At 45.9% G+C, this 27,447-nt stretch overlaps 1 protein-coding gene across 2 annotated transcripts; it reads right to left on the reverse strand.

Moving 5' to 3' along the window:
* Window positions 1-437: 437 nt before the first annotated feature.
* SMYD1 (SET and MYND domain containing 1) lies at window positions 438-26,998 on the reverse strand. 2 transcript variants are annotated; one of them, XM_074821338.1, is made up of 10 exons: window positions 26,777-26,998; window positions 16,744-16,920; window positions 15,831-16,044; window positions 13,926-14,056; window positions 11,961-11,999; window positions 8,859-9,051; window positions 5,369-5,461; window positions 4,028-4,191; window positions 2,437-2,605; window positions 438-956 (listed from the first exon to the last, which is right to left on the reverse strand). In XM_074821338.1, the coding sequence occupies exons 1-10, from the start codon at window positions 26,911-26,913 to the stop codon at window positions 798-800; spliced, it is 1,476 nt and encodes a 491-aa protein (XP_074677439.1). In that variant the 5' UTR covers window positions 26,914-26,998; the 3' UTR covers window positions 438-797. The 2 variants fall into 2 exon arrangements, with proteins under 2 accessions (XP_074677439.1, XP_074677440.1); XM_074821339.1 differs by lacking the exon at window positions 11,961-11,999.
* Between the last annotated feature and the right edge of the window lie 449 nt (window positions 26,999-27,447).

The raw sequence follows: 27,447 nt of genomic DNA on the forward strand, positions 1-27,447 counted from the left end.
GAGCAAAGGTGGATCCCCCTCCCTGGAAACCGCTTGTTCAGTTAGAGCAATCCACACAGCGAGGGCATCACAGCAGTGCAACGGACTCATCTCATGTCCATCTGCTGACATCACTCCAGGCATTTTCTGATTTTTAACTAAGAAGACTAATTTACACTAATTAATTTATCCTGATGTAGGAATTCCACTTAGTCTTGCTTGCAAAGTGCCCACAGTTTGATGTTGCACTCGTGTCAGATGCAGAATCATTTTTCAGCAGTTTTTCATCAGAAAAACACCACTTTACACAAAACACCATCTGTGGCTCTTACTCAGTTTGCACTCAATGCCCACAGGCATACATAACACTTATTGGAACCGGCTTCCCACTTTTACCATCCCTTGATCAACCACCCATGAACATCACTGGAAAGAAATGATGTCATCACAAGGAAGTGATGGGAAAAAACCCACTTTGGAAAGGATCAATTAAAATTTAACCAAGGACTTCAGGATCGGGACTTGGGTAGAGAGAAATAGGTTTCCAGTAAGAATGTAAATAATTTTATAACAGGTTTTTTTGGTTCAATTTTTAATGCTAGTGGTAGAAAAAAGATGTTGCTTCTGCCAGGATCTCTTCTGCTTTGAGCCCTCAGAAGATTTCTCAGGACTTCCCCCCAGCAGGTCCATGCTCTCAGACTGATGCCACTGGAAACAATCCTTGTGGATATATCACATTCCTGTATCTCATTCCCAATGTTTGGAGGTGCCACAGGTGATGTTATCCCACAGGCATGCATTTGTGCCAAGCCTGGGATTTATTCCTTCTTGTGGAAGAGGCTTGGTGAGGTGTCATTGCTGGGTTCAGGCATGACTTGAATCTTTTGGTTTTTGAGGGCAGCTTCCCTCATCTTGTAATACATGAACTCATTCTGCTGGAACATGCGCAGCTCCATCTCCGTCTGGACACGCATGACCTGAGGGACACAACACGTTACAAAACCTGTGACACAGGGGATCTTGAAGCAAGTGAATGACACACTGTCTAAAAATGGGGACCATCCTTCAGGGATGTCCTAGGCCATGTAATGACTGATGCACCTTACTCTAGGTGTCCCAGCAGCAGGACCAAAGCTGACTGGACACAGATATCCAGTTACTTTCTCAGACCTGGTTGCCTATGTACTGTGAGGGTGAAGAAGGCATCAGCCCTTCCTCCACCCAGCTCTTCCACAGGCTGCTGGGAAGCCTCACGCTCCCAAACCTGATGCAGGACCTAGAGACAATGCAGAGCTACAGAGGAGTGTGCTTCCCATCCACACCCTGGGCCTGACCCCTGGTGTGACCCATCACCGGGGTGGGGGTCACCTCCTGTGGGAGGAGGCAGCAGAGGAGGAGGATGGTCAGTCCCTCTTTGACCACATCATAATTGCACCCCTTGCATCCCAGGATTCACCATGAGCAGAGTCGCTCCTAGTGCTGCATTATAGCAGAGGCTCAGAAGGGATTTTAGGAAATCTTTTTACACCTGTCTGTGAGTTTATTCAACCCTTGGTTTAGGAGCACAGACACAAGCATGCGCTATATATCCACTATTTTCCTCCTAAAGTAAGTGGGAAGGGAAATACAGAAATGGAGGTGGGGTCTAGCCCTCTGCTATATATAGGGAAACAGTCAACAGACAGGTTGGCTTTAGGTACTAGATACTCATTTTTCTGATGATATAAAATGGCACTAATAAAAGTTATAGCTCTGCTATAACAGGGACTAAGACATCAATAAAGGATTTCAGTTGGTATCATGTAATTTTTTTGGCTAATAAAGGAGAATGCTGTAAAGCCAACAGGTCACATCAGGTGAGTTAGAGGCTAAAGAAATTACAGATCCCCCTCTACAATTGTAAATGGTTCATCATAAGTGAGCGCATGTAATTCCCTGGGATCTGCAGCTCTTGACCCTAAGCTAGGACATAGACCTATCAGTCATTTGAGGAAAAAAATGCACTACAGCTTAGAAGGACTGGGGAATGGTAAATAAAGAAGAATGAACACTGATAAAGAAAATCAGTTGGTAAATTTGGAACATCAATGATACATAATTTGATATAGTCAGGTTGTAATGCCATCCATCCAAGAGCAGCAAAATCAGGCTGTTTGAAGAATGGGAGGCTCTGTCCTTGGGCATAGCACTTTCAGAGAAGATTCTTTGGGGCTCAGCAGCTATTTTTAATGTATCTCCTGGTGCAGGATAAAAGCTATTTTTCAGGGATGAAAATTTCCCATAGGAAGGCGCATGCACTTCTCAGCAGACTGTAACATAATCTAGAGAAAACCACAGCACTAGTAAGAAGCAGTCAGTACTTGATACAACTCTCAGCTCTTACACGAGTTGTTTCCACCACTTGAACATAATTTTGCCCAGACGGACAGCAGAGACAACACAGAAGATGACACCTACCTCCAGGTCTTTAGTAATAGGGTGGGAAGGTCCATGGGTTATCAGGAGAATGGCATAGGCTTTACAGATCAAGCCATGTCCAGCTTCAATGAGACCTGCATGCCAGTGAGTCACTCCTGCCCGCATCACGGCCATCCCCAACTGTGCATTGTTGGGATGGTATATTTTCCTGGAAAAACATTGAGTAATTTTAGTTCAGGAAAGATCTGGGTTCACAAATGTTTGTCAGTGACATGATACATTTGCCAAAGAACAGACTGTTTGCTCAAGTGAAGAGCCTATTGCATTCAGTGACACTGAAATGTGCAGCCCTGCTTAGAAAGTTACATGAGGACATGAGTTATACGAGGACATGAGCTGTTGTGAAAGAGGATGAGCAACCTGCGAAAGGGAAAAGTTGGACACCTGGGTTGGAGCACGCCAAGCTCTGTCATTCCACATTATTTTGGCACAAACAAAACCCAGATCTGACCCTACAGCCCAGATGGCACTAACTTAACGCTTAATGCAGTGCCTAAACTGAGAATGCAACACCCACCAGCTTTCCATTCAAAGTGGGGAGAGAAATAGGTGGTTCTCGAAACTCCAGAAATGTTCATCTCACCCCCTGGAGATGCGTCCCTGCCTCCAGGGACTGTCAGATCACTCCCCTACGGTCAGTACCTGAGGTCTTAAAGCAAGGAAGGAAATTACTGCAGTCCTCACTCTGGACTGAAAAACTGAGAAACAGGGAGGGGAAGAAATTTCCTCTGTGTCCTTCAATTAGCTCAGTACCAGGGCTGGGACATGAAGTGGTTTGTCAGGCCTGCAAGACAGGGAGGGGACTCTGTTACCCCTCAAAAAAGAACAAAATATCACAGGTCTTTTGGGGTAGAACTGACCAAAAAGACAAGTAATGGGTATGAAAGGCTCTCAGCAGGAGGGTGAATGAGATGACAAAATGGGCTTTTCTCTCTTCTCTATGGTTTCCATTACTTTATTTTTTTTGCTATTTAATACTCAACAGTCCTGTAGTAAAACCTCAGTTGTAATAAAATACATCATTTTTACTGATGTACAGATTTGCCCTGGAACTATGTGAACTAAGCCTGAATTTCTTTATTCTCACTGGGCTTTGACCACAGAACTTGTCTATACTAATTAGCCAAGACAAAAATCCATGTATTATTCAAGAGCAAAGGGATATCTTGAGTGACAGCCATTTAACACCATTTCTCTTTTCTCTGTAACCTCTCCTTCCTGCAGGATGCAGGGGAGCAGACCACCTCCTGCAGTGACAGCCTCTCTGTCCTGTACCCAGGCTCTCTGTCTTTCTACCAGGGCAGTCCTGAGATGCTTCTGAGACAAAAAGAAAAGGCTAATGAAAGATGTACCCAAACCATTTACCAGTCAAAATTTAGTAAATCAAGATGTTTGGGAACGCTTGTGCATTTAAGAAGCGGTCTCTCTTTGTCTAGTGATACAATCAGGTCCTAATCTGAACACCAGCACCACTGCCCTGATGGGAGCAGACTAAGAAAATTATTCCTATAATGCACTGCCTAACATTGCATAACCACAGAGAGCTGTCCAAAATAGGGCACAGACATACAGGTAGCCATCCACCATCCTCTTGGCATAGTCAGCTGCTTCCTCAAACATCTGGAGGTAGGAGAGCACCTCGGAGGCGATGCTGAGGATCCTCAGGAGGTAGATATTTGTATCCCCCAGCACAGGCTCCTGTTTCTTCAGGCACTCGCGGCACAGCTTCACGACCTGCACCCGGAGGAAGCAAGGAGAGGAAGGGCAAGTCAGAACACCTTTGGCCCCAAAGCTGCCACACCAAAGCCCTGGGGGTTGCATGGTCCATACCAGTCTTAGAGATCAAGTCAGCCTCTGTGAAGGTTGGGGAACATAGGATATGCTTTGATTTGTTGAGAAACATCAGCCTAGCAAAATGATTGGTGCTCAAAGCTTTCTCTCCCAGGGTTACATTCAGAAAACTGGTGAGGAAAAAGTGATGTCTACTATTCAGGAGAAGAAAGACCCCAGGAGGTTTTCAGATACCAAGTGCCTACAGGACTCTTACGCCCCAACGCCATCCACCCAACCTCCTACAAGCACTTGATGCCATGAATGCTCTTAATGGAGACATGGAGCTGCACTGTCCCGTGCCTGTCTGCTCAGCTGGGTCACATCTGCACCTAGCCCTGACCCAATGTCCAGATTTTTGCTCTGGGGGGCTTCAGCCTTTTCCCAAAGTAAGTTCAAAGCCTGAGGCTGTTGCTCAACCTGGAGTGTTTTCCTAAAGCTGTTACACTCTGAAGAGAACAATTAAATATTTCCCGGGTCAGCAAAAGAGGGAGAAAGGAAAAAATTACTTGAGATCTTTTGCCCATGTGGCCTGTGCTTCAGGTGGGACATAGGTTTCCCACACCACACACCCATCCTCAGCACCCGACAAATGAGCAACAAGTAGGAGGCCAGGAGGTGAAGAGGAAAACAGCACAGGCAAACACAGCCCACAGCTTAATGTGGTAAGTCTCCAGACTGTCCTGTCCCTCTCCCAGAATCACTATCCTTTTTATGAGGTTACTTGGCAGAGCTGACTCCTTACACTGACCCTGTAACTCATGTTTTTCACCCAGGAGGCCCCTGGTTCAACACCTGTGTCAACTGGAAGTGCTAGAAGTCACCTGAATCTCCTTGTATCATCACTATGAAAGAAATCAGTCCAGGATGTTGTCTCAGACGCAGTTGTGCTTTACAGAGGGCAGAAACCAGTGTCAGCTTTCATAATTTGAGCTGCCAAGAGGGCAGGAAGCACATGGGGATATTCAGATTACAGCAATGGGGGTTTGTTTCATCCTTAAATCATTGACGTAGAGAGGGACAAGACCTGCTTTCCCTGGCAGTGCGTATACAGCAAGGGAGCAAAAGTACCAGGACTCACTTCGTGGTAAAGTCCCTCCATGCGGGCCTTGTTGATCTTCTCCAGCGTGTCCTTGGAGAACTGGATGACCTCCTTCACCGTCTCTGCAGAGGGCTGGGGACAACATTAGGAAAACCAGTGAAGAAAATGCACTGCCTGACACATGCTGAAATACCCTGGTTGAAGGGATGCTTGTTCCACAGTCTGGGAACCCAAATCAGCTCAGCGGGATGCTTCCCACATCACCCGCTACCTTCCTACCACTGGCTGTATATCCCACCGTGCCTCTCAGTGCTGCCCAAGACTGGGCTGAAATGGTCCCGCTACCCAGTTGAGAGGTGAAGCTCCTGCTGACTTCAGCAAGAGTGTTGCTCATCAGGATAGTGGCCCTTTTACATCTGGCATGCATAACTGGGTTCCTTGACTCTTCCCCCCAGTTCTCTCCTCTGGAAAAGGGACAGAATTGACCCTGCAATGGGAGGTCTCACGAGACGCCAAATTGGCTGTGAAAGCCACCAGTTGGTGTGTATCAGGTGCTCATAGTGCAGCTGCTTGAGAGAAACGAGACTCCTGAATGAGAGATGGGTGGACTAAGGATAAGAAAGATCACTAAATTTTACCCACTCTTAGAAATGCTGTCATCGGGTCCAAACACCATAAGATGGTTGACCTCAGATTTCAGCTGTGTCCAGAGGGTGAAATGTGTTTTCCCACACACCTCAAAGAAGTTTGGATTTCACCATGTGTTTGAAGACAATTCTGATTGATTCTATGATTCTAAGACATGATGCACATCTAGGCATACCTGGCAAAACACCAACCAGCTCATAATTAGCTGCTTCCTCTTCCTTCATTTAATGCTGAAATATAACATTATGATATCCAGCACCATCATTCATTCTCCACTTATCTGAGCCTTTCAAATTTGCATTTTCAAACTATTCTAGCTATTGTGACCTTCCTTTTCATAAATGGGAAATCTGAAATCAGCCCACAATCACGTGACTCCAGGAGCTTGCAGAAAAAGCCTGGTCTGGAGACATGCACTAGAGCCAGAGCACAGGCATGTGCCCAGCAGCCAGGAAGGACTTCTGGGTGCAGATCACAAGCAAAGACTCAACTTTGCAATGAAGAACACAAAGATTTGGAGTCAGGACCATAGGACGGTCCCATTGTCTTTTTCCCACATCTGGTCAATCAGATTTTTGAGGAACCAGTGAAATTCAGCTAGTTGGGAAAAGCTCTTTAAAAATGAGTATGGAAGGAAAACCAGTAGCTTTGCAGAGCCATATACCCCATCTATTTATGGATACATATGTATGTGTAGTGATTTATTATTCTATATTATTAGACTGAAGCTATCATAGCTAATCAGATTTTGGCAGCTGCTTGAGCGGCACACAGGGTTTCCTAGTGAGTAGAGCACATTCAAAGGCAATGTTAACATCAGTGCAAATCACGTCGCTATGCTGTCTGAGTAAAGACTCCCAGAATAGACACTTTAAACAGCACTTCCACAGTGGCTTTGTCTAATAAAAATCCTCTCTTGCATTTACTAGACCCTAAGTCTGTTGCCATTATAAACAATGGGAACTTTGCTACTATTTGGAAGGGGTGAAGGACTGGAGGTCAGAGCGGCTGTTGAGGATGTAAGCTGTCAATCTTGCATATATTCATAGCGTTTTTTCCATGCAGCTGTGAGCGTTGCTGCTCTCAGGCAAGTGAGCCTGAATTCAGAAAATGCAATACAGCCAGCAGCAAGCAGACGTGCTCTGCGGGTGAGGTCAGTCTGGATACTTATTGTCTGTGGATGGACTGTATTTTTAATAGCTGAAATCATGCAGCTTGCATAGTTACAAGCTTTTTCTACACAAGCACTTCAGATTGTGGAGAACATTCACCCAAAAGTGTATGTCTTCCCACTGCGTACTGCAGAGCACCTCTAATGCTCATGAAAAGGGGATGGTGCACCTCACTGCTCGGTCAAGGCTTGATAGCAGATGTTGAATGAGAGCCGAGATTTTTTTATGCGATTCACTGGAGGAGGTGTTTGAAAATACTTCTACAGAAAGTCAGATAAAAATGCTTCTGCATCAGAGGACTGAGCTCTGGGACAGCTTTACATTAGAGGAGTTTCAGTAGTCAGGATTAGCTTTAAAATGAAGCTGGATAATTAGTAACAGGATTATATAGCAGGGTCTTTTGCACTAGAGGAGAACTTCACCCATAAAGCAAAGGTTTCCTCTAGTCCTATGTCCTGTCTCCCATGGGAGCTCCCTGATATCAGCCTGATCCCGTTTCTCCAAACCTTTCTCAAGGAGACTTATACTCTGCAATATCTGACTTTTCCTGACTGCCACCTATATGAAAGAATAGTCATAGGACTGAGCTTGGCTTTCTGGTAACTGTTGAGCTGGAGGCTGAGGGTTTTATACTCCTTCCCAGGAAGGTACAGCTCGCTCTCCTCTCCTGGTGGCAGCCCTAGTCTGAGGTTACAGTTCCTCATCTCACCTTTGCTGTTTGGTCCTGCCCCACATCATCCCCTGAGCTGTACTGTCTGATTCATTACATGACTGCTCAATAGTGCAGATCAATGACTTGATAATACATTAAATTGCCCTGCCTTGCTTTGCCTTCCCTTATAGAAACCCCCTAAGCGAACACTGCCACAGAGGACAAAAATATGAGCAATTATATCCTTGGGCAGAAGAACCAAAAAGAAACTCTTAGAGCTACCAGCATGCTCATAAACTGAAGCTGCTGACCAAGCATCACATCCCACTGTCGACTGAAAGACACAGCCTTACACCCTCCACTGGATGACATGTGAGACCTCAAAAAACCCCATAGATTACTTAAAAATGAACAGTTAAACATGTTACTTCTTCACAGTCAGTCTGCTCACAGCAACCGTGCACAAATGTCAAGCGATGGTACAAACTCCCTGTGACAGACAAGTCAGGGACTGGAAGTTTAGGATTCCCACCTTCCTGGAGCCAGTGTGATGGAACACATTTTACAAACCATACAGCCTCAGCAGTGCTGGTTAGTCCTGTCACCAGGAACCACCTGCAACACATTTTCCTTTCTGCTGTTCAAAACTTTGATTCCCTTTCAGTTCCTCAAAAAAATCCGCAATCTAAATGCCAGCATTTTTCTCATCTCTAGACCTAATTTTTCCATATTTTAGCATTCTGCCTGTTGATGGACTTTTAGGTTAAAGTTAAAGGCAACATCTGTGGGTTTTTTAAAATTAAAAACTGCACTTATGTTGCATAATAGGGATTAAACTGGCCTTGCATGGTGGGCTTGAATTGGTGGTGTGCTCAACCAATGTTCAGTTCCGTTCTCATTTTTTACATTGGCACTAGGCAGGCTTCTGCCAAAATCTGACTCTGTTCCTATCAAGAGTGTGCCTGGGCTGAGGAACCACAGTCACAGAGACACACAGATGTCTTGGTGGAGGAGACGTAGCCGCTTCTGGGTTCAGACACAGCAGGACAAACCATACCTTGCTTTCCCCCGCCTTCGCTGCCAGCATCAGGTCGTCCTTGATCTGTTTCTTGCAGTGCTCACAGGTGCAGTCGAAGTAATACTGCTTCTTCAGCTGCTTCCGCCGTTCCTCGCTCACATTGAGGAAATCCACGTAGGAAACAGTCAGCTCATCCCCTGGAGAAATCTTGCTCAGTGCCCGCAGTTCGATCCTGAGTGCAAAGGAGACAAGATGTGGACTTAGAGAAGCAGCAGAAGCAAAGGTGAAGCCATAGAGCCATCAGGGACAAATCCTGCGACCTGCCCCCGCCTTGCAGAGGTGAGCCTTTGCCCTAAGGTACTTCAGGAAGGCAATGCAGAGATGGGCAGCAGTCTGGTTAACTGAATACAGAGTAAAAAATGGTCACACCTGTTTTTCCTTCCCCTCTGCAAGTCCCTGGCAGGGATACATAAGGGTCCGAGCTAGAAACAGATTATGGCTCGATTACTTTATCCGGATGGGCACTGAACCTAGACATAAGCTTTTATTATGTTGCAGGAGATCTCACCAGAAGAAAACCCTGAGATCAGAAATACCCAACAAGCTTTACAAAATGCTGAGTTTGGACTTTGGGTCTTTTTTTAAGTACTGCTTCGCATGTTCCCCGCACATCCCTGGCTAGACTCCCAGATCCCAAGCTGTGCTGCTTTCAGTATCATTTTCACTCCAAAAAGTTAAGACAAATTCCCTCTTGGTACTGGGTAAGAGATGTCGTCATCCCATTCATGCATCTCTACATAAAGGCTTAGCAACAATTCTCTGGAAATAGTCTATTTTTTAATAGCTCGTTTGATCTGATGCCTATTGCTAATATAAACCACAATTCAATTGCCAGTCTCTGTTACTAAACCAAAATCCACAGCAAGCCCTTGATGACAGGCTTTTGGAAAGCCAGACCTTTGCACCTGCCTTCCTCTCATGTCTTTCCCTGCAAAAGGTCTTAACGTGGACACTCAAAACTCTTGCTGTTTCACTCTACACACTTAATCTCCCAGTTACTCTGGGCCATCTCTCAGTTGCAGGGACTGGACAGGCACAACTGGATGAAGAATTTGGCCAGAGTGGGAAAAAACTCCATCAAATACCAACTGCGAGGTGGTTCTTCTATACCCATCTATTCCCCCATCTACTAGTGACTCTACCCATGATTAGAAATAATTCACTGCACTTGAGACTGGTGACCTTAGGCTCTCTGCTCAGACCGGTTAGTTGGTTAAACACATTTTTGCAGGCAGGCATACTTACTGGTTATCAAAATGACCATTCCCATGGTCTGAGCTCCCACCCTATCGTCACACTACTGTGTGGCGCGTCAGTCCTGGGACTCCCTCACCGTGGGCAGCGTGCCTTGATCGTCCTCCTGCCGAGCTGAACAGCACATCTGATGTACATGCCTGCTACAAGGTGGACTTGGGGGGGATCTGCTGGCTCCCACCTGAACATGAGTGGCTTTAGATGGGACCCAGTGAAGGTGTCACCAAAGGCATAGGTGGCATAGGACCCAAAGGTCTCACCAGGTGCATTAAAAATAAAGTCTTCTGCGGAGGACATGACTTTTTCTGTGTGATCATATTTCTGCAAAGGGATTGTAATTCCCTTGTAATTCCCGTCACAAACTGCCAGCCCTAAGGGCGTAGCTCTGAGCCTTTGAACTGTGCTAAAGCTGCTGTGAAAACTACTCTCTGAGACTGGTCTTGACCTCCTCTGGGTGTTAGATCATATCAACAGCATATTTCATACAAAATTTTTCACTAAACATGCCATCATCACGAAGGGCAGCTATTAGTTATGTCGCAACCACAGGAAAATGCCAGCCAGAGAAAGGTGCGACCTGCTACTCCGGGAGAAAGTGCATGAAAAAGAGCAATTCCCATCAGAAAGGTTTACAGATATAAACATTCCTGTTCACACTTAACAGGATCCTCGTTAAAGTGAGTCATGCAACCAGAGAAGCAAAATCAAGCCTCTGACTTTTATGATGCCCCTGATAGCCTAAGCACCATAAGTATATTTTAAGCAGCCATCCCTTGTGTGGAGGGGATTTATAGCATTTGGGATAAGCCTGGAAACACATGGCATATTTTAAATGCTATAGTTAAAGAGACACTCTCAGCCGAGAGCACCCCACTGAGCTTGTCCCATGCTCTTTCCCCAGTGTCTGCCCCAAGCACCAAGGACCTTGAAAGATGCAGGCACAGCAAATGCCTGATAGTTCAAAACTCAAATTGCCCCAAAATAGCAACTCTAATCCTCTAATCAGAATCTAATTATTTGCCCCTTTTTATGGTCCTATCTATAATGCACCAAGTAAGCATCAATGGTGAAGAAGAGCACTTCAAAAGTATTTCCTGTCTTATTTGAGGAAATTGCGTGTTTGCTAGAAAATAAAGTTTAAAGACAACAGTGTCCCTTTAACAGGACCAACTATAATACACCAAGTGCAGTAAGCTAAGCATATATTTTTTTTGCATATATTTTTGTGATTTCTTTAGTTTGGACCAGGTAACAGTGGCATCATTAAAAGGTAAAACATTAATCATGTATTACAATAAAAAAGGATGAAACCTACATCTCACAGTGTTGCTACTGTAGTTAACGCATTCAACGGACACCGTTTGTTGCAGAAGAAACGTGGACTATTTAGTATGTCAGTAATGCAATCATTTCTCATCTCCTAATACGCAAGGTTTTATTTTGGGCTGCACAAGATTAGCAAGACCTTGTTCTGACTTTCATGCTCTTGCTGTAGTCAGGGGAGGAGAAATGAGAAGTGGAGAGGGGAAATACTGACAGGGAGGAAGCCAAGGGAGAGGGTGGGAAGGCAGAGAGGGAATTTGCCGTGGGGGAGACAGTCACAGTATTACCATCACCACTATCGTTTTAATTTACTACAAAATGCAGAGTTAAGTAAAGTTTGGGTTTAGTGGGGCTTTACATGGGGGAGAAGTTCAGAAAACAGGGAAAGTGAAATTTTCTACAAACAGAGGGAGCCCCTTGGGCTGTTTGAAGCTTTTCCATTAAACACGGGGCATGAGGGGTACAGGGCAAGGAGGGAGGATGATGCTTTCAAGACCGACCCACCTCATCTGTGTGTGGAACATTGACCTTACAGCCTCATGACTGAAAGACAAAACAAACATCTACAGTTTACACAGGTACAAGTACAACAAAAAAAATAAATGGGTACACGGTGTAGGGCATCAGGTCATCGTCCTAACGGGAGACAAGGGGGCTCCCTGTGCCTGGCTCATGTTTCACTGCATGAGAGCTTTGCTTTTGCTACGCAGCTGCCATAACTGAACTGCCTATCACTGGGCCATGGAGAACTGCCCTGGCACTGTGATTTTAGGAGTGGTCTCAGCCAGGGGGTGTGCAAAACCCGCTTCTGACCTTTGGCAGGCACAAGGGGGCTAGTTCTCCTGCACAGAAATGTCTCATCAGTCATCATGCTCTCTACCACACAGCTTGAAATGGAAATTAGACTGGGATATCAGCAACAAGGACTATGCTCTGTGTGATGAGTTTAGTGGGTCCTCAAGTCTGGTATTGTGCCTTGAGCACTGATAGAGAGCTCAGTTTCCACAACAGGGGCTTATCATCAGGTTTCCATAGAAAGACAAGAAACCTTCGTAATTTACCCAGCCAATAAGCAGATGGTCAAGTTTAAAGTCAGTAACAGGATATATGTGGGAGCTTCGACAAGCTGCCAGGCAAACAAAATACCACTCCTCTACTTACCACCCAGAAACTCAGACTTCAGGGTTGCTATCACTGCTAGTTACCTCCTCCACTTCCCAGGCTGGCTGGAGAGGTTCTCCATCATCCCACTATGGATCTGATCCAGGGCAATTAGGTATCAGAGCACAGACTCCAATCTGACTGGATCAGACACTATTTCCCATCAAGGTAATCATACCAATGCAGTTTTGTTTTCTCTTTGCTCATTTATCAGCTGCTTTATAAATGCTGGTACAGTTTTATCAGGTAAAAACAGCAGTGATAACTGGAGCGCACAAGCAATGTGTTAGTTAAAGAACAGAGGCGGGGGGGTTAATTTAAGAGGACTAAAATTTGGTGAACATGGGAATTTGTAAAATCTGAGCGGAAAAATTAGATGAAATACTGTGGCTGTGCAGTTTTTGGCAAGCAGTTTCCCACAGATGATGTCTTCACATGATGCAACTTGCTGAATCAGCAGCAGTTTATACCTGTTATGGCCTGGAGGCTGGGAAGGGCAGAGCACCCCTCCCGCAGGCTGCCCCGAGCACTGAGAGCAGCAGCCTCCACTCCCAGCTCTGTTGAAATGTTCTTGTATTTCCCACTTAATCTTTTTCCATCTCACATGTCTCGCAGAAGTTTTCTGACAGGACTTGGGTGGGAATGGGGAATGCCCAGCAGTTTGGGGCATCCTGCACTCGCAAGTGACTGGGTTTGCAGATAACAGTCACAACTGTCATTAAGATCCCATTGCTAAAGAGTTAATCAGTGATTAACAGAGATGATACACTCTCACAAAGATGAGGGTTGTGTTATGAATTGTTATAAAGACATCAGCAGATAGTGATACACAGCTGATTGCAAGCTTTGGTTATGAGAAACTCTTGGACTGTGGACTCGGTATAATCTTTAATAAATAATATTTAATAAATTATTAACCATAATTGTTCCTTAACTACTCATAAATAAAGTCTCGATATAAGGGGTGATCTAGTAGGCAGCTATTTAGTACTTTAAATACCTATTTTCAGTCTGGTTTCAAAACTCACAGAAACCAGGGAAAAATTCTTTGCTGGTTCACTGGATCTGGGGTCAAACCTTGTGTATTTGTTTATTGCATCAGACAATAACTTTTAAAATAAAATAATGAGAGAGAAAACAGTTCCTCTTTAGAAAGAAAATCCTGATTTTTTTTTTTCTGAGCTAGAGAAGGAAACAAGAATGAATAGATTTTTGGGGCAGGGATCTGACACTGTGGGGTTAGCAGAGTCTGCTGAGGTGCCCCTTAGGATGCATCCCCGCTGCACCTGAGGAAAGAAATCCACTCACTTGCCGTTGTTGAAGATGACGGTACAGTTGGGCCAGCAGTCATGGTTGGCTTGGCAGAGATTGGGGAAGATTCCCACACCAACAGCCTGCAGTCCTCGTTGGTCACTGAGGGTAAAGCCGTTGCAGTTGATCTAGTCCCAAAACATAGGCAAGAATAAGCATTAAAGGAGAAAAATCTGAACTCAGCTACATTCAGGATTTCTCAATTCCTGCTGATGCTTTAGAAGAGGTACATCTCCAGCATCCCATCTCCAAACTTTAAGGAGGAAGGAGTGCCTACAAGATCATGGCAGAAGGTAGTTGTAGAAACAAGATCTTTAGTTGGGATAAAACATCAGACGAGAAGCAATGCAGGACTTATGCAGATGGACCAACTCAGAGCAGAGCTGAGTAAATGCTGCAGAGTATTTGCTGTTAATATCCATTTTGGATGTCTAAGATAGATTTGGTTTGACCATGCATTGGTTTCCTTATATTCACTTCCTGCAAATAATTCAGAAAAAGGTCACAGGTAAATGAATTTGAGGCAATTCAAGCAGAGCATCGGCAAAAAGCAAAGTTCACGCTTATTAAAACAGGTATCAGTTAGAAATTAACCTTGAGAGCTGCATTCAACCTGGTCATGTTTGCTGGGTGGCCCATAGAGATTATAAAAACCAATTACTACTGTTTGTTATGAGCCCCAGACAATTTTCAGAATGGCTACTTCTGGGTGACATATAGGCCAAGAATAAATTATTATACTTTTCTATACGGTACGTTATTATCACATATGAACAGAATAGTTTTCAGCTGCAAACGTAAACACAGGAAGTATTTGCAAAGAGAAAATGCGATAGGATATACCAAATGAAATAACTAACTAGGCTGCTAATTATTTTACTCTGTTAATAGTTTTATTTCCTTTCTTAACTGATTCTGTACTTTATCTGTACTTCTTTATTTCTGCATGGACCAGTTATGTCAGTCACTGGCACATAGTTCTCCCTGCGCCCAGTGGACTGAATGTTGTTTGCGGGGTGGGTACCAAAGGATGCTGTGTCCCCTCCCTGTGTCAGGGCTGGCAAAGCCAACTCCTCCGCCACACCAGCCATGGGCATAGGTGCGAGCAGAGCGTGTGTCTCAGCTCAGCTCACCCTGGCCCCTTGGGCGGTGCTGCTAGCTGAGGGGATAGTGCAGCCCAGGATACACCAACCTGTGCCAGGGATGGGGGCAGAGCAGCTCAGCCTGAACTGGCTTCTGAGAATTTCCCTCTCTGCTACACTGAGAACAGAAATTCATAGTTAACAAGTTAGTAATGGATATTATTAAACCTATTTAGTATATTTTACCTATTTTTATTTTATATATATATATTTATAATGCACATGTAAAAATCCAATGCACACAATATATAATAGACATTAATGTATATACTAAACCAGATCTGCTATATTCAAATATATTCTAAGTATATTTACTAAAACTATATTTAAATAGATTTTCTCGGCTCTCCCAGGTGCAGAGAGATGCCCAGTGGGACTTGTGATGACAATGCAGCACCTATGGTTGAGCAAGCCACTTGCCTGCATGTTTAGACAGATAAAATGTCTCAGACCTTGCCCTTGCCGTGCCTCAGTTTCCTAGTGTCAGTGCAGAAGTGATGAAGATGTGATGCTGTTCTGAAGGTTAGGAAGATGTGTTATGAAGTGCCAGTGTCAGTGCAGAAGTGATGAAGATGGGGAATGGGCAGTATTCAAACTGCCTGCAGCTAATGTCAGTCTTGGCTATCCCAACCGCTATGGCCTCTTAAGGGCAAGAGAGGGATGAACTTGGGCATCCTCAACACAGGCTGGTTGGAGACTTTCTCCAGGAAGCTGGCATTAAAATCAGCCCCCTGTTTGCAACCCCACCCCTCCAACGTACCACTCCAAATATGTGGGAGATGTACTGCATGCCGAACTGCTGGCTCTGGGGTGGCCAAAACTCGAGGAAGCTCTCAATGTCGGCACGGAGCTCCTTCTTCTCCTCCTCACTAAAGCTGTCCACGTGGTTCTGCAGGTCATCGATGGAGACCAGGCAGCCCTCTGACAGCCCGCTGCCTTCCCTTTCTATCTTCCACATGATGCGGGCAGCCAGCCTGGACAGGACAGGAGAGAGCCCCGGGCATTAGCACCACTGCCATCCAGTGCAAGGAGAGGGACCAAAGGACCACTGAAATTAATTTCATGGGTGGAAAATTGTGTGCAGACACACAGACTGAAACAGGCTCAGCACCGGATGGCTGATGGCTGGTCACCATCCGGGGGCTTTTGAAGGAAATGGAGATATAGGGTTTTGCCCCAGCATCTATGCTCTCATCTGCAAAAGTGCTACAGAGCACCAGGTCCCCAGCCTTCCATGACAGCTCTCATTTCCTTGAGGATTCCTCTCATTTTCTTATGATAGAGCCAAGATGTGAATACAAATCAATGTATCCTGTAGACAAACTTGGGGACAGTCCATCTCCTCTTGCACTTTTCTACCTACTCCCTACTTTCCCACACCTCCTAAACCACTCCAGGCAGGTTTGCCTCACCTCACCATGTTCAGCTGCAGTAGAGTTTTTGGGGCCCAGCATCAAAAGAAATGCAGAGGCACAACCCCCTCACACCCCAGATGCTCCTCCAGGTCCCCAACCTCTCAGCTCAGGGATACTCCTGGCCTTTCCCAAACCATCTCCCACATGTACCCTGCTCAGATCAGGCCACCTGGCTCTTCCTCACCACCCTCCGGAGGGACGCCCTGTCCTCTCCCACTGCCCCAGGCTACTGGCTCAGCCCCTGGGGCCAACTCTCACCTGATGTTTTCGGTGGGTGCCTTGCCGTGCTTCTTGATGGCAGAGCACTCATTTTTGTGGTTCAGCCAAGCCGCTCTCTGGCAGGTCCGGTCGCAGTAGTAGGCAAACTTGCACTGGCCGCAGCGGTGGAGCCTCTCCTGCCGTTTGAAGCATGTGTGACAGATGACGTGCGTCAGGCTGGAAAGACAGAAGGACCCGTTGGCTGGTACCTCAGTGAAGGGCCAGCTCCACCCAGCGAGGGTCCTGCCAGCTTTGCATCCCTGGCGTCCCCAGAGCAACTAAGGGCTGACGCTTCAAGATTTTTTGGGAGGATTAAGAAGCATCCCACCCAGCTTAATCCTTGAGTGCTTGCCCAGTGCTGTTGCTTTTCTGTTTGGCTACATCAAAGAGACAAATATTTTGTTTAACGGAGGACAGCAATAAAGCATTCCCCAGCTCTCAGCCCTCTTTGTCTGCAACTCATCTGCTCTTCCTCAGCACCGCCGCTGTTAAGAGGATTTTCAGTCTGTTTTCATATTCTGTCTGGCCCATGCTGAAGCATCAGCCACCCATTTGCTGAGCAGAAAGCAGATGCTTAGTGAGTCTGTGGCTCAGGCGAGCACAAAGAATGTGAAGACAAAGAGCCAGCCTGAGAGCTTCACCTGTCTGCAAAGCCTCCGAATTTGGTTGAAGTGAACCCTCCGCACCCCAAGCACTATTCCTGGGCCCCACATGGACCAGGTCACAAAATGGAGCAGTGGCCACCACCATGCCCAAGAGACTTAGGAGAACATTGCACAAGAGGCACCAAACAGGAGCATGGCCCTGAGCAGTCCTGACTGCTCTCCTGAGCTTTCCTTAGGCACAGGACACTGTGGGGATAAAAATACACATCAGAAATGCTCTGCTAGTGAGCAGACCAGAGGTGTATCACAATGAAGAAGACTGATAGATCAAAGTGGTTGCATAGGGAAATCCTGGGTTTGTGCTGCTTGAAACCAAGATATGTTTCCATGGAATAAAACTTCTTTGTATCACCAGGCCAAAGGTGTAGCTGTACAGGAGGTGTTGCACTTGACAATTGTGGCATTGTGTTGGAAGCCAACAGAACAGCCTCCTCCAAGGTAGATCTCACCATAGAGTGTTTTATGTCTTCTCCTTCTTCCTTCGGTTGTGCCACATGTCTCCTGGCTGTCCACCATCAGGAGACAGCAGCACATAAGCCCCAGGTTGGGTGGGTTTGGGGTTCTCTTGGTCTAAATGACTCCAGATAGATGCTCAGCATGGACTAGTAAAGGTCTGAGGGACCAGGCCAGGCATGGCTGCTCAGTAAATCCCCAGGCATGACTGCCAAGGGACAAGTGGATTTTCAGCTGCTCAGGGATGGACAAGAAACACCAAACAGCTGAAGACAGAGGAAAGATGAACTCTCAAGAGCTCACAGGAGCTGGGGTAGGACATGGGGTGGGCTGGCTGTAATGCCAAGTACTTGCATTTATTACCACTGTAAGATTTTATTAATAAATCCTGGGGATCTTTCATCTTCACAAGGCTGGTACTTTGCTGAGCTGAGAATGTCAACAATTTAGTGCTGGTCAGTGGCGCAGAATATGCTGCCAGTGGGAGTGTTGTTAAACATTCAAATAATGAGCACAGTGCCTGATGTGCAGATGTGCTCAGGGCGTGAAGTCCTCCCTGTTTAGTTCATCGTCAGCTTTAGCACTGTGCTCTTCAGGCCACTTAAAGCCTTCCTGCAGATTTCTCCTCCAAATCCAAAAGCCTGACTTGTCTTTCTCTGGTGCCAGCAGCAATAAGTTCTGTTCACTGGCTATTCCTGCTTCTGGCTCTGCAGTTTAACTAGCTGACGTTACTGTGAGGTACATGGTCACAGGATAACTGAGAAACACCTTTCAAAAGGAGCAGGTTTCTTCTTTGGGGGGTTCAAAACAGGATTTCCAAGAAGTGTCCTACAATTGTATGTATGTAACTATAACCAAGGGCTGGGCAGGGGAGTATATTAGAGGATACTGATGAAGAAGTCTAACCTGACATCCTCCCTCTGGGAGTGTGCAGGGTCCCAGACCAAGACGAGACCTCCCCTATGTGCCTGTCTCACATGTCCAGCTGCTTGTTCCTTCGATGGGAAGGAGAGGGAGACAATTTGGTCTCCTGCCCAGACAACTTTGGGACTTTCCCCTTGATGCTAAAAGATTTTCCCTCCCTTATTTGATGTCCCCAGCTGCCTGATTCTCCAGGCAACTGCCCACTTCATCTCTGCCTCCAGCCAGGCTGGACAGTATAAGAGAATTTAAATTCCCATCACTTAGACACTGCTGGTCCCAGGACAGAGGTTCTCCTCATTGCAAAACACTCAGTGACCACAGAGGCTTCATTACCAAGGGAACATTATCATCACACACAGCCCATACTGGAGAAACTGAGGAACAAGGAAATAAAAAAATTATTGATGATCACATGAGGAGGATGTGCCACAGGCAGGAATCAGACCCACAGCCCCAGACTTCCCAGCCCCAAAACTGTCCTGCCTCTCCACTATATAGATATATATAAACATACATATGCACATTTATATCTATCACAGTACATTTAAAATGCACTTTCATTCCTCTGGCAGTATTGTGTGAGATGCTGACACAATCCACCCTGTGCCTCGGCTCTTGCAGGATTAAGAGGGCCATTGATTTAAAGCAGAAGACCATTGATTTAAAGCAGAGGACCATTGACTTAAAGCAGGACAACCTGCAGTAGACAAAACTGTGTGTGAAAATGAGGTTTGGAAGATGACAGTAAGCAGTGCTGGAGGGAGTCTGACGCAAGGTAAGCACCCGGGATGGGGCAGGGGGGAGCATGTGTCCAGGAAGGGGGATGCAGCCAGCTCTATTAAGTCAAATGAACGAGCTGGGAGCTGGTGAGAAATGCGAGGCTGTGCTCTGTCAGCTGTCAAGTCAGGGGGGTAGAGAGGTGCAAGAGAGATTACACTCCTTGTAAGGCAAAGGAGAGCCAGAGAGCTGATAAAACCCGCGTGGGTATATTGTGCTGGGAAGCACGGGAGGTATCTCATGCAGGGAATGGGGGTCCCTCCTGCTGCCTGTGTGCTTTGAGAGCAGTCAGAAAGAGAAAAGGCAGCTCAAGAAGTTCCCCTGTAAAGAGGAGTGACAGGTTAGAGGGGAATATGGTGCAGCAAAACCCAAGTCCTCAAAGGGAGGCTTGTCTCCCCCCAGTTCACCCTCCGAGAACAGAAAAATACTGAAATGCTGGCTTTACATTTTGCTGTTTATTGCATAAGGTGTCCAGAGTTTCCAAAGCAAACCTAGCTGGTGGAACTTACTGCCAGCCCCAGAAATCCCTCATTTTTAGAAGATGCAGAAATGCACAAAAAGAAGTTGTACAAGATTTCCCAAGGAGGTGAAGGAACACTTTATGTGGTATTGAAACTGCAGACACGATTACTCATAGGTAATCAAACTGGTGGGTATAAGAAATACCACATGTCTCACAAAATCCTCGTGGGATCCTCCCTGCTCAGAGAGGGTTTAAAAGAAAATTGGATTTATTGGTAAGTGTGCATTACCAGGACTGTAGAGGCTTGGGCTCAACTTGGTGCAGAAAAAAATCAGGAGGCACAGGTATTTGAGATCTATTGCCTTAATCTTCAACAAATGTTGCTTCAGCACCACCTGACCCTGCCCAGGACCCCCAGGTGCCTCCAGGCCGCCATGCAAACCCCTTGCTGTCCCAGGGGCACTCAGAGCCGGGTGCCCCAAACAGGGATGGCAAAGTGGGGCTCTCCCTTGGCCCCAGGACTGGACCTTATGGCAGGCTCTGATATCATCTGTCCTGAGGTAGACAACACCAAGGACACCAAAGGCTTGCAGCAATCCACAGTCTCCCCTGACATCCCCTCTGCAATGGTTAAGGTCCCCCAAAGACAGGAGCAGCCTGAGGTTAAACCCAAGTCTCTCAGCCTGTGGAAATCACTGATCTATAAAGCTTTCTCTGTCTGGCCTAGAAAGTGTTTATCACAACCCAAAATGGCTCCAGGTGGCCCAGATGGAGCTTCCTCTCCCTGTAGAGAGAGCAGCCCATGCCCACGTGGTCAGGATGCTTCCTGGCCAGGCAGCACTGAAGGTTTCTGGGGAGACATTTGGCACCTGCCCAGGAGCCCTGAAGGTTTGAACCCTTACAGACTCAGAGATCCGCTCCCCTTGCTTTAACATGGGGACAATACAACCGCTTTCTGCTGTGTCTATGTACACCATGGCCCCTGGGGTGATCTCCAGCCATTCATTCACTGCCATCTTCCACACATAGTGAGAATTTCTTTTTTTTACCCTGTCCAAAAGCAAGATCTTCATTAGCACAGTGATTTCTCCAGCCTGTCCAAGCCTTGCCAGGTCAGGGATTTAGGACTTACTTGGAGGGCAGGTGCCACTGACTGACTCAATAAATTACTTTCTTGGGAGTCTCAGGTTTCCTTGGCCTCTCATCCAAGCATCAACTGAGCTGAACTCTCAGGGGCTCATGAGCTCTGATGTTACATAGATGAGACGCACAACTACTACTAATCCTGGACGTAGCTACAGTCACAAAAGCAATGACTCAATGTGCCAGTCAATAAATGCAAGAGGTGACAGAGCACTGTCAACTAAACCATGGCTCCTGCAAGCACAGCTCTTGGTGAAAGCAGAAGAAGCAAATAGCTCTTGTGACTGCTTGGATTGGATTCAGACAGATTAAGATCTGTTGGACCTGCCAGGACAAAGGGCTAAGCACTGCCATAGGAAATATATTAACCTCATCTCTGACACATGCATAACCCAAACATTTGCCAACCATTTCCCATCCAGCACCCCAGCATCTCATTCACTAATCTGGGAAAACAAGGTCCAGGTAGATGACATCAGTTGCTCTTCCCTTATCCACCAACGCTGTAACCCATTGTAGAAGGCCACCAAATTTGTCAGGCACAATTTGCCCTTAGTGAAGCCATGTTGGCTGCAACCAATCACCTCCCTCCCTATTTTCCACATGCCTTAGCATACTTTCCAGGAGGATCAGCTCCATGATCTTACTGGGCACAGAGGTGAGACTGACTGGCCTGTAGGTTGACAGAGATATATCAGGCATCTCCATGCCCATAGGAAATGCAAACTCTTTCAGGCTTGAGAGCCAACTGACAGGCCAGAGGAGAAGGTCACATACTGTACATTGAGCCCAGGCAGTGGAAATGCCATCGTCATGAAGGTGGCTGTGAGGAAAGGAGTCCTGGGCTCTTCAAAGAGAAAGTAAAGAAGGAGGGAAGGATTAAACCCCAGCACGTAAGCAGAGCACTAGAGTAAGCTTCAGTAAGAGGTCATGCCAACGGGCAATGCACAGGGGCTTGCAAATTGAAAAATGTCCCCAGCAAAGGCAGATTCCTTGAGAAGGTATATTTACAACCTTCTGCATCTATTTTAGGGCAAAGTGGGCTTAACAGTGGTGTTTTATGAGTGTTATTTCAGCTGAGAACGGCAAGGTTGATTCAAACACAGATCAGAGAGTGTGTCTGCACTTTATCCAAACAGCAAAATACCAGAGATCACACTGAGATCTGCACTCCCTTTCAATCAGTATTCACTGTCTCCCTAACCAGCCTGCTCTAGTTCAAGTAGATGTAATGGGCTTGATGCAGGAGTCAATGCCAGGTAACCACTGTGTCAAGTAAAAGGTTACAGAATCATAAAATCATACAATGGTTTGAGTTGGAAGGGACCTTTAAAGGTCATCTAGTCCAACCCCCTGCAATGAGCAGGGTTAGCCCTGTGAGTCATATCCTGGCCTTAAAATCTAAGAAACTATGAGCTGGCTGATGTCTATAGGAACCTTCTCTAGCTTCACTTTTGAGTTTTATGTACTTCTGGACTAAAGGTCTCTGGCACTGGGTAAGAAACTGCTGCTCAAATGACCATCATTGTGTTGAAGAGTACAAGCCCTCACCAGCCTTGATGACTTCAGAGACCTTTAGGGACCTTTGGGGTCCCTGTGACCTTCAGGGGCTACCAGGGTGGGATGCAGTCTGCAGATTTAGACACCCAGATGTGCTCATCTGTACCCTCAGTGTCCAAGTATAGATTCCATTCAGTGGGGTCTGGGAAGCCATCCAGCTCAAAGGTAGGTATCTGAGTTTGCTGCACATTATAGTGCTCCATTGATTATAACGGGCACTTAGGACTGGATTCACTTGTCTGGACATAGGAGCCTCGTGTTATTTTAGGCTCTGCCGGGACACCCATCTGGCCTGAGAGGAGGCCTGATTCACATAAATCCTGTTTTGTACCTGTCAACCTTAAAAAGATGTCTCAGACACCCTGAGGCATCTCAAATGACACTAAACACCTATGACAACTCAATCCTGCCCTTAGCTCTATGCACACACTTATAACAGACCTTAGTTTGGGGTGTCTTAATTTGCAAGCAGAATCCCAAAGCATATTGCTGGACAAGCCATCACACCACTCTGTAGGTTGTTGGTTCAGTTAAATTGATGGGTCCTATTTGCTCAGAGTATTATGGCTGATTATAGAGTTTTGTCAAAGAAAACACTTCTCCTTTTCCTAGCAAAATAAATTTCTCAACAGCTCCTCAAACTCAGCCTCCTACTAAAAGACAGACATTCATACACTGCAGGTGGTTGACAGTCTCAGGTCAAAATTGCTTCTGCAATTTCTCACATCAGTGTATCGGGCCTTTGCATCATTTAAGCCCAAAGGGTCCCCACACTTTCTGCTGTGAGCACCTAACACCAGGTGCCAAAATTAGCTGTCAGACTCCCTAGATCCCTGTGCAGTCAGGGCAAAGAGGTTTGTTCTGCCAATAGTCTCTCCGAGTACGAAAGATAGGTTTCTGCTCTGCAACAGTCCTGTGGAGGGGTTTCTCACTTAGACACCTGAAGTTAAACACCTATAGCAGGTAATGAAAATTTTTCATTTCATAAATATATCCTTCACCAGGTCAAAGGATGATCAGCTGATTTCTGAATAGTAAGACTTCCCACCTCATGACAGCTTTGTGCCCAGGCACACACACAAGCTGCTTTCCATCCTGTAGTATGGCCACACCAAGAAAACTGCGTTGTGTCTCTGAAGAGCTGCTCTGAAAAAGAAATCTGAAATGGACATCCATACAGAAGTTGGTCTCAACAGCAAAATCAGGGGCAGGATTTCAGGGACTCAGCACCCACACTGGGACCAGACTTCCCAAAGAACTAAGCTCCTCAAAGGACTGCAAAGTACAGACCAACTTTTCCAAGTACAGACCAACTTTTCCAAGTACTCTGCACTCTTGTGCTTCCATGGTGGCCTTTATACACAGAGAAAGCAGAGAGCTCTGTGGAGAATCTGATCACCTAATTGGTAGGACCCGAGCTGAAAAATTAAACCTACCAATCACCAACACTGGAATCCCCTTTCCATAGTACTCATATACATTGCTTTCAGCAAGAGATGAAGATGCTCAGTGGAATCAGGATGATGGAGTCTGGACTTTTGGGTTTCCCAATGCAGGGCAAGATCCTTTTTAATAGTGTAGACTCAACACCAGTTTTAGGACCTATAAATGCTTGTTCGTGGGCATGGAAAAACACATGCCTCTTTATTGGATTCTTTATCCATGCAGATGCAACAGCAGTTCTTTCAGGGCAAAACATCCACTGTGGCCTAGTGTGGATTTATTCTTGCAGGTCCTTCAAGGATCCAGGCTACCCTTCCTTGATAGCAATCAGTTCAATGGGGGCTATATGCAATTTAATACCCGGGGATAGCGGTAGAAGGTACCTTCAAAACCAAAGCCCTGTGTGTGTGTCAAAAACATCAGAGCAGTTTTCACAAGAAAAATGCATGTTTCCATTATATCTCAGGCCCAGGATACTCCCTGCCGAGCACTAATCAGCAAGCGTTTAGTTGGCACTGCCTGCTTCGGAGAGTTTGGGAATGCATTTCACCACTGATGTATATGAAGTGCTTTGGAATGAGATGTGCCCTGGGAGGGTAAGAGTCCGTTATTGCGCAGCAGCACGAAGAAGAAACAGAGAGGTAAGAATGACTGAAGCCATCCCCATCCTCTGCAGTCGCAGAGAAGGGATGTGTTTACCCTACCCCCTTGCTGCTCAGATCTGTCCACTGGGAGCTAAAAAAACCCAGCCTGGGGAGGGAGGGAAGCACATCTCCCCCCATCCAAGGTTTTTTGTCGGAAACCTAAGCCTAAGACACAGTCTGCAGCCTAAGAGCCGATGTGGTGATAGGTTCTCCCCTTATCTCACATTACACAAGTGACATTTGAAAATGCAGCAAAGTTGTAGCTCTTCAGCACGGGCGGCTCTACTCTAAGCATGATGCTCACAACATTTCACATAGAAGAAAAAAATTCTCAATCAGCAATGAAAAGGCAACATGATTTCAATAGTTTAAAAGATGATCAGTATTTTTAATAAGGCATATGGGAGAAATAATTGTCCATAGGCACTTCCGAAGCAAACACAGTATCACAGCAAGATTCCAGCTAGTGACACAAGTGAAACTGAAGTACAAGAGCTAAAAGGGCACATCAAGGAGAGATGGTTTTGTCACTAACTACTGTAATTGAGCTCAGGGTTAAGAATTCAAGAACTTAACATTTTAAAATAAAAAAGGACATTTTAATGTGAGCTTTTGCAATGACATAATAAAAACTAAAAAGTGTCACTGCTGCTATTGTAAAGATTCATAAACATGTTCACCCACTGACAGTATAAGGGCAAGGAAAAAGTGAACGACAGACACAAAAAAACCTTATTTCCTGCTCTGTCCATTTAATCCCCAATTCTCTGCTATTGCCAGATCACACAGTAGCATGAATCAGCTTCAGCTACAAGATGACCAGGATTAAAACAGCAGCATGAGCTCTGCTTGTGCCCCAGTCTTCGTTAGCAGAGCTGATTCAATCAGGAAAAGCTCAGCTAGGCAGAATCACTCACCCCATTCAGTGTGCAGGATATTCACTAAAGTCACTGGCAGTTTGGGGCAAAAAATTCAGTCTTGGGGACTCACCATGATGCCCTTGAAGAATGCTCACAAATTTCCTAAGCCCAAATGAAACCCTCAGCCAACATCTAGTTCCTTGGTTTAAAAGTTCGGGCCAAATTCTGTTCTCAGTGCATTATAATGCTGAACAAATTCCATTCATGTCTGAGACTTTATTCTAGATTTATCCCATGGGAGATTAACATAGAAATTGGTTCTTTGTGTCTTTTAGCTTTCAGGGTATTTAAGTGAATCTTCCACTGATCCGAAGGGCAGAAGTGGGCACCTACCAGCCACACTGGCAGCACAGGTTGATCGAATGTTGTTCATCCTTGAAACAAGCAGCAGAAAGGAAAAATGTGTTTGCACCAGAATTCAGTTTGTGGCTACATCATTGTGAACAAAAATTTAAAACCAGTCTCGTGCAAGAGCAAAAACGGAAACTTGTCTCCAGTTAACCTGGCTGGCTATAAATATAAAATCACTTTAACAGAAACAATATCACTCGCAGATCCCCACTACCTTCTAGTTTGAAGGCAGTGGGCCATGAAGCTGCGTGTACGGCTGGGAGGTGGTACACATGAGCAGAGCACAACGTAACCCACTTTTATCACACATTATACAGTCTGAGATTGCTGTACCTGAATCACACTAACTCCTGGCAGTTCACCAGAGCATAACATGGGACCAGTTTTGTGAGGCACTTGAATACACACAAGTATCACCGCATTTGGTAAAAGCTGATGGCACCGAGCACCCTGCAAGATCACATCCTCGAAAACAGATTGCACATATTAAAAGTAAGAAAGCTGATCTGAGCCCTGGGAAGCACATTCACTGTAAGCTGTGAATGTGCCATTACAGAAGTGCTTCTGACTTCTGACTTCCCTTCCCATCTGATGTTGTCCAGATGCTTTCAAACTTTTACCCACCCAGATAGATGAAATTCTGCATCAAGATTACTTTTGGTCCGTGTTTTACAAGTGCTTTTCTCTTACCTATCAAAAACCACGGCTGCATAGGCTGGCTCCGCAAAGATGACATCCCCAGGCAAGAATTCCTTCTGGGCTTTCAAGCCCCTGCCTTTGCCTTCAGACGTGAACACTTCGACTGACTCCATTCCCCCTTTGGTCATCCCAGGGACCCCAAGGCTTGGGAGGTGGGTTTCTCAGAGCAAGCCAAATCTCCGGTCACTCCTGTCAACTTCAACTTGCCGCAAGACCGCGCTTATAAAAGGGCTGGCTTCCCCCCACCCCCGGCCACACCGTTTCCCATAGGAGGGCAAGGGGGTGGGAGCAGGAGAGGCAGGAGGCAGAGATCCTCTGTGCAATATCACCGACCTATGCAGGGAAGGCACAGAGCTGGGACTGCTGCTTCATTAGGAAACCCCTCTCCAAAAAACACGTTTGGAATTGTTTCTCCCAGCCACAAGCAGTTGTATATGTAAGACTCAGATTAATTTATACTCTACCATTGGAGGGAGAATGGATTCTCTTTGCAGGGTATTTTTAGCAACCACATGCTTCTGTCTCTCAGGAAGCAACAGCTGAGACAGTGGGACGGGGAAGGCTGGTATGCATATTTCTGACCTCTTCCACTGCCATCTGGCTTTTTCCAGAAATTAAACAATGCTGCTTTATTTTTACCCTCTAGGAGATGGACGCCGTGT

This window comes from Strix aluco, chromosome 4 (genome assembly GCF_031877795.1).
Source record: "Strix aluco isolate bStrAlu1 chromosome 4, bStrAlu1.hap1, whole genome shotgun sequence".
In the NCBI taxonomy this organism is placed as follows: Eukaryota; Metazoa; Chordata; class Aves; order Strigiformes; family Strigidae; genus Strix; species Strix aluco.

What these genes read in the sequence shown, in the direction of transcription:
- SMYD1 (XM_074821338.1), bottom strand. Translation starts at nt 26,913, where the DNA reads ATGACCAAAGGGGGAATGGAGTCAGTCGAAGTGTTCACGTCTGAAGGC. An exon ending in AGGATGGTGGATGGCTACCT is followed by an intron (nt 2,606 to 4,027) that starts GTATGTCTGTGC and finishes ATGTTTTTCCAG; the next exon opens with GAAAATATACCATCCCAACA. An exon ending in CTATTACTAAAGACCTGGAG is followed by an intron (nt 957 to 2,436) that starts GTAGGTGTCATC and finishes TGTGTCCCTCAG; the next exon opens with GTCATGCGTGTCCAGACGGA.